This window comes from Sinocyclocheilus rhinocerous, unplaced genomic scaffold, assembly GCF_001515625.1.
Source record: "Sinocyclocheilus rhinocerous isolate Xijiao unplaced genomic scaffold, SAMN03320098_v1.1 scaffold65, whole genome shotgun sequence".
In the NCBI taxonomy this organism is placed as follows: Eukaryota; Metazoa; Chordata; class Actinopteri; order Cypriniformes; family Cyprinidae; genus Sinocyclocheilus; species Sinocyclocheilus rhinocerous.
In genome coordinates, this window is record NW_015662000.1 from 1632667 (window position 1) to 1640334 (window position 7668).

At 38.1% G+C, this 7668-nt stretch overlaps 1 protein-coding gene across 6 annotated transcripts in view; it reads right to left on the reverse strand.

Moving 5' to 3' along the window:
* Positions 1-7160, reverse strand: part of LOC107727224 (brefeldin A-inhibited guanine nucleotide-exchange protein 1-like) — a 96500-nt gene extending 89340 nt beyond the window's left edge. For 3 of the 6 annotated variants that reach the window (XM_016537018.1, XM_016537016.1, XM_016537014.1), the window contains exon 1: positions 6414-6753. In XM_016537018.1, the coding sequence (XP_016392504.1) occupies positions 6414-6537 (124 nt within the window). In that variant the 5' untranslated portion in view covers positions 6538-6753. Of the gene's footprint in view, positions 1-6413; positions 6754-6869 lie in introns of those variants that run through there. The other 3 variants (XM_016537020.1, XM_016537019.1, XM_016537015.1) reach the window with 2 other exon arrangements.
* Positions 7161-7668: the final 508 nt, after the last annotated feature.

Below are 7668 nucleotides of genomic sequence, written 5' to 3' on the forward strand. Positions count from 1 at the left end.
ATCGGTAAAATAATCCATGTGACATCAGGTTCAACCATAATTTTACGAAGCTACGAGAATACTTTTTGTGCACAAAAGAAAACAAAAATAACGACTTTGTTCAACAATTCGTCTCCTCCATGTCACCCTTGCGCCATTTTGGAGAGTATCCACTGAACGTAAACAACGTATGCTATTCTGTGTCAGCTGCGTCACGCGGATACGTTGTTTACGTTCAGTGGATACTCTCCAAAATGGCGCCAGGGTGATGTGGAGGCGACAAATTGTTGAATAGAGTCATTATTTTTGTTTTCTTTGGAACAACATGAGGGTGAGTAATTAATGACAGAATAATAATGAATCCATTTTCAAGTATTCGTTTTAGTCTTAGAAAGTGAAAGATGTAAAGATGTCCAACAGACATTTCTTTTCTTGTAAAACGTGACACCAAAATCGTGAATTCAAAAGTGAAAGTGTCCAAAGCCCCAGTTTTTTTACTGGTTTGTAATACCAGTTTTGTCGCAAGTTTATATACCGGTGTGAAAATTTCTTCACCATCACATCCCTATTTAGAGGTCCAAAATCAATGTTTTATTAGTGCTTTTTATTAGTGCTTCTGATTACACATTTTGATCTATTTCAGGCACAAATCACGTCAGCAGTGTGGATGCTCTTCACCATGATCAATACTGATGCTAAACTATCAATAGGCCTATGTCAAATTTGTTCGGCTGAAAAATCAAAAAGTCGGCTAGTTGCTGAAAAACTTAAATATGACTGGTTTAATTTATCACCTGAAACCCTGAACATAATAAATAGTTCAAATACCCAAATATAATTACCCAATAATTACCCAAACTTTATTTTCAGCTTCAGTTGTCAGCCTCATGAAAACCGTTTCTGTATTTTGGTAAAAAAAAAAAAAAAACTGTTTCGGTACATTACTAATTATGTGTTGGCCTAAATTGTCATGGTCCTACACACAAAACACATCATACTCATATCATACCAATATTATAAACATGCCAAAATAAGGCATTCATTTCATGATTTGTTACAATGGCATTTTAGTTGGTACCTTGCAGTGCAAAAGCGTCTATCTGTGATAAAAGTCAACAAAATTAAAAACTCAAGGCATCAAAATGACTAAAATGCATATATCTTATATCATATATCTCAATATCTTTACTCTAGGGCGATATAAAGCAAGTTTAGTATCAGCCTAAAGTTTCCATAACCACCTACTCCTCTAGCATCCCTAACTCTCAATGTAACTGCTGTATGATCTCATAAACACGCAAAAGGACTCTGGGCAGAAATGGCGAGTCAAATGGTATTGTCTCTCATTAGCTTGAGGCAGAATTATGATTAATTCAGCGCCTGTCAGAAGCTGAATGAGTTACCGCTACTGAAAGATGATGCATTATTTACAAAGGCCAGTAATGAAACAAAGTGTCTGGTAAGAGATCTAAGCGATGCTGGACTTTCATCCAAAAACCATATCTTTTATATTAAATGGCCAATTTTGTTTTAATGCACTGCACAGCCACACTGTAAGAACAAAATCTGTGGAAAAACAGAAAAGATACCTAAAACAACACCATGCAATGTGTAATTTAAAATACGGGTAAAACACAAAATTCCTTCATATTAACAGTACATTGTGCCCTATTTTTACAGGCTTTTCTTAAAGTGCAGGGCTTTGGTGGTAATTCTGGCACAGGTTTTGGGGAATGAGAAGAGCGGCGTACCCTGGCGGGGTCTGCAACCTGTGAGATTGCATCTTAATAACAGAAATGTTCCATCTTTTTTAACCTTTCCAGACACCTGTGCAAAGATTTACCCTCCATCTTAACAATAAACCCAGGGCCACAAAATGAAATTCATTCACCTCGTTCAACTATGTGTGCAGCAAAGCAACAATCCTCACCAGCAGAGCCGGGATAAGCCAGACGGCCACTGCACACGCATTTAATTCCACTTTCTTTATTAAGGGAACCCATGCACACATGCAATCATGTGTCCTAAAAAGCACTAAAAAGTTAAAAAATGATCAGAGAAAACCATTTTCCATCTACGTTCTTAGAAGAAACCAAAAATCCGAGGACATTTATAGTGACGAGAAACGGACAGGAGCATAAAACATAAAACCGCAAGAACACAGATTGGCAGCTTTTTTAATGCACTACCCTAGTGAGTCTTAAACTTGTACATTATGCCTCTAAATACAACTCAGAATGCTATGATATGTATTAGTTGGGATCTGAACATCACTTTAAACTTCTTCCTTGTTTTGGACCATTAAGAAACTTTTTATGATGAATAGCACAGGTGCCAACAGGACTCGAAACCGCCTAAAGTGTTAGAAGGCGCGAGTAATATACGATCAGTCTGAAAGCTAAATAATAAATGCGGACACCTGATCTTACTGCTTACTCTCAGTTTCTGCGCAGGTGTCTTAAAAACAATGTGAGTACATTAATGAATCACAATTAGCCTTTTTGTGATAGTACAGGCCAAGGTTATTATAGTTTTGAATTTTTAAATTCGTTTTATTTTAATTAGGGATGCACCGATACCGATACTGGTATCGGTATCGGGCCCGATACTGGTCTCCTGTACTCGTACTCGTACTCGTTAAAATGCCCCGATACCAAACGCCGATACCACACAGCATGTGATAAGCGCCATATTTAAACAAAGAAACACTGACAACAGACAGCAGAAAGGAGTTATGGATGTCTACTACGAAGTATATGTATGCAATGAATATAACATTAAACATTCAGTATTAACGCCTGTATAGCTGATGTGCGCGAGAGGAGAAACAATAATGTACAGTATGTGGAAAATGTGTTTTTTGAACCTTAAACCGCATAAACACATTTCATTACACCAAATACACAAAATAATGTTCTTTTTAGCAGCATCATATGACCCCTTTAAATAATTTAACAACAACAACCAAGTATTACTCAACATTCCTGGAAAAAAACCTTGGACTTTGTCGGGAGCTGAGTTTTGGTATCTCGACTACACTTTAATAAAATCCTTAATGTGAATCAAAAAAAAAAATCAGGAATATTTTGATAGTGACACCTAGGCCTGGGCGATAAAACTGTATCGACGGTACACCTTCGATAACGATATAAAAAAATGTTCGATATGGCACACGATATAGGCAGGTGCTATGAGTGACGCAGACAGCACACACAAACACATGCTGAATTGAGTACTGTGCCTGCCTGTGATGAGGAGATTGTGAATAAAAAAATGAATGATTGCTCCTTGTTATAAAAAAGGTTATAAAATATGTCAATAATTATCAATACCGAACGATATGAAACATTATACCATTGATACATTTTTAGCTATATCGCCCAGCCCTAGTGACACCACATCCATCAGAAGAGAGCCCAATTTAAGCCCATTCAAAATATTCAAGATCTGAATCTACACGACAAACTAGAGCATTTGCAAGAGGTCCCCTGATTGCTCAACAGAGTTTGGTTAAGGTCGATGTGTGTGCGGTTAGAAAAAAAGGATCAGACTCAGCCCCGGGGTCCTGTCTATTCAGCCTGAACTGAAGAAGTCTTGCCTGAAAAAGAAAATGATGAACTTGTTTTACCTGCTCTGTAAGCATTTATTGTGCTTAAGGGACAGGAAACTCTCCTTATATCTAGGCTGTCATTAAGAAATCCATCTTCACATTCAGAAAATATCAACACTCACATCCACGTATTTCATGACTTCTTTGGCATACAAAGCAGATACTTAAAAGGATAGGTCACCCAAACATGAAAATTATTTACTCATCCATGTTTCCCTAAAACGATATGAATTTCCTTAATGTTGTGGAATATAAAAGAAGATATTATTAGAAATACTTCAGCGTTTTTTGTCCATACAATAAAAGTCAATGTTGGTCACGAATAATATTGTCTGGTCAAAATATCTTCTTTTGTGTTTCCACAGAAGAAAAAAAGTCATAGGTTAGGAACAACATGAGCAAATGATGACAGAATTTTCATTTTTTGGTGAACTATCCCTTTAAGCCATAACATTTCTTTTAAAGGCTTATTTTCCCAAAGCATACATTTACTTTAAAAGAAAAGTCATACAGCAGACTATTAAACGCTTAAAAAAAGCTCAGCATGAGAACAGTATGCTTGCTGTATCGGCAAAGAATAATATTTCAAACACCTTACACTCATAGCCTTTTAGTGAGTCGTCTGAGCAACACTTATCTCTAGACTTCTATTACAGAAATACCAATCATTTTCCAAGATATACAAACTTACTTTCTCAATATATATTCACAATGGGAACTGAGGGAATGCTACAAATTTGAGATGAAACCAGAGTTCACAGCTTCAAGTGAGGCATGTGCCCCCCTCCAGTGTGACAAATGAACTGTGGCTCGACAATTACGACAGGATTTCTCTAAAGTTCACTGACAGATGCTGTCATAACTCGGACATCAAAGCAAATTGCCAAATGCGATCCTACACATGCAAAACTGGACCATAAATCCTTTGCTGTTCAGCAGAAAAGCAATATATTTGTCTACCACAAATGCTTTTTTATAAGGGATATGAACATAAATAAACAAACCAAGTTGGTAGCTAATTACATTCTTTAACCATTAACTACATTTCTTAGCCACATGCCCATTTTACAATTTTGCAAAACGTGGTTGTATGTATCAGTCCTTTGCAATCAGAGTAAGCCCGTCTCATCTTTTAAGTCGCCAGAGACCAGATTTGCGAGGATAAGGCCTGCGCTGGGAACTTTGTCTTAGTGGTGTAAAAACACAGCTCACTAGATATGATCTAAATAATTCACTAACCAGCACAGAGAGAAAGGGTTGCCAGTTTTCCCTATGTTTGCCAAGCGGCATGAAATAGATTAAACTTTCTACCACTCCATTTGACTGTCTTTTACATCTTCGTATCTTCTTGTACATGAATTGAATCACAGCCTCTCTGAATACGCAATGCTTCCTATATGTTTCAAAAGAGATCAAAGTGTCCCATTCCTAATAAAATCACATCTCTGTGACTATTGCTTTGCAGACTAACTGTAAAAATCACAGTTTGCAATGCAGTAAAGCAAGCTGAACCAACGACTCTGCATGCACAATGCACGGTGCATGTGATTCCAGTCAAGAGCCTGGAAGCCATTGCTTTCTTCCCCCTTTAATAATGCACTGTAATTCAACTTCCACCGTGCATGCATTATTGACCACTGATAATGAGAAATGCATGACAGAGGTAGAGACATTCACCTTATCCCAAACAAGCCCTTATAGACTAGCACAACCCCTATCCTGCAAACAACACTTCCGTTACGCCCATCGCGAACTAGTCTGATTCATTTAAGCGAATCGGTTCTTTTGGACAGTTCGTTCAAATAAACCGATTCACCAACTCGTTTGAGTCATCACTGAAAAGTGCTCCCGTGCGCATTTTACTCGCTCTTTTTGTATAGTGAAATGCATAGTTAGTCACAAAACGTAGTTGTTTATTAATTAAGTATTGATTAAGTTATGAAGTTTGCGTCAAATGTTCCAGCTCACAGCAGAGTGATCCAAACGCTTTCCAATCGGCTCAAGTGAATCATTCAAAAGAGCCGTTTTGAATGAACAACTCGGCGGAGCCTGTGACTGCAAGGCACAATAATTGCGCATCGTTACTACACATTTTTATAAAGTTGAACCTCCGTCAGCATATACACTCGTCTTATTTAAAGATAATTAAGTAATTCTGCGGCAACACCAATGCAAACAAACATCTCCGTCTTGCGTTTCTCTCCATCTTGCCCAGTCATTGTTGTTATTGGGGGGAATTGAGGATAGTACAACACTGATTTTGTACGAATTTAAACGATATGACAGTTTAGTTTGCACGCTGTAGTCTCGTATAAGAAGCTCAGACTGTACGCAAAACTAAAACGTCCCTGTTATTGTAACATGACAGGTGGGGTCTTTGCATATAACGTTAATGATAGAAAAACATGGTCAGTGACACTCAAATGAATTCGAAATGCTTTTAAAGCATATAAAATGATTCTGTAATTCAACATGAATAGTTTATTCTGTGCACAGCCCGTATGATGAAGAGGCTTTCTCAAGCTCCTGTCAAAGAGGACAAACTCGCCCAGTCAGTTCCTGCTTTCCTTTACCGGTTTCCTCATTCGTACGTGCACTAAATATGATTTATTCAAGCCAGGAGCGCATAATTATCGATATGTCATGCTAAAAGGAACAGATCGAGGCGTTTTTTTCAGGTAGAATGAGAATAACTTCCGCAATGCTGCTGGATTCACGCAGCTGATCTGAAGCTGCTCCGTCTCATTACCGGTAGGATTAAAGCGACACATGCAGATCTTAAACATCTAAAACACCGCGATCAACGCATCGAAATCATACTGACCTAGTGCCACCTCACAGGCTTTGCGCAGCTGCGAGTGATGAGCCTTTTTCACCTCCTTGTCGGCCAAGATCTTTTCCAAAGCTCTGGTTAAAAACATGTTTTTCGTCTTTTTGCCTTCATACATGACGCGCTGCGACGGGGCGAGGAGAACCTGTCCCAATGGAGGCTGGATCCGTGATTTTTAGATATTCCCGTATGATTGAGCTTTTCTCCGGCGGATGGTGCCCTCAATAGAGAAACATAAATAAAGCCAGAAGGTGGGGTAAATCCCTCAGTTTTCCATCAGCGACCTGCTGCCTGCGCCATGTTGGAAGGAAATGACGTCACGCACGTAAAAACGGCCGCAGTGAGGCAGAGTGAGAAGTGAGAGAGGGTATTATTTTGAAATATAATAAAGTATAAACAGTAGTAATTAATAGAAGGAGGTTATGCTTTGCGCAGCTGCGAGTGATGAGCCTTTTTCACCTCCTTGTCGGCCAAGATCTTTTCCAAAGCTCTGGTTAAAAACATGTTTTTCGTCTTTTTGCCTTCATACATGACGCGCTGCGACGGGGCGAGGAGAACCTGTCCCAATGGAGGCTGGATCCGTGATTTTTAGATATTCCCGTATGATTGAGCTTTTCTCCGGCGGATGGTGCCCTCAATAGAGAAACATAAATAAAGCCAGAAGGTGGGGTAAATCCCTCAGTTTTCCATCAGCGACCTGCTGCCTGCGCCATGTTGGAAGGAAATGACGTCACGCACGTAAAAACGGCCGCAGTGAGGCAGAGTGAGAAGTGAGAGAGGGTATTATTTTGAAATATAATAAAGTATAAACAGTAGTAATTAATAGAAGGAGGTTATACATAAACAGATTACAAATTAAATAATGATAAATGAATAAATACATAAAAGAGAAAAAAAATCTGATCTGTGAATTAAGAACTGCGGTTGTCAGAAAGACAAGTAAACTCAATTCCTTGTGGTAATTGTGGTTATAGATATAGACATAGATGTCTTTGGTTATGTTGTGCATAAGTTATATAGTGTTTGCAAGTTATGTTTTGGAGAAAAAAAAGAAATAAGAAAAAGAAAGGAAAGGAAAGAAAAAAAAAAAACTTTAGGCTATGTAACCACATTTACTCGTAATTAAAAAACAATATTCTAAAAACCCGAGGGAATTTAATCATTCTTTTAAGCTGTTTTAAGATAGCTTAAAAGTTTTATTAATAAGGATGCTATTTTGTAATTTCATGTGGACCACATGAGTTTGTTG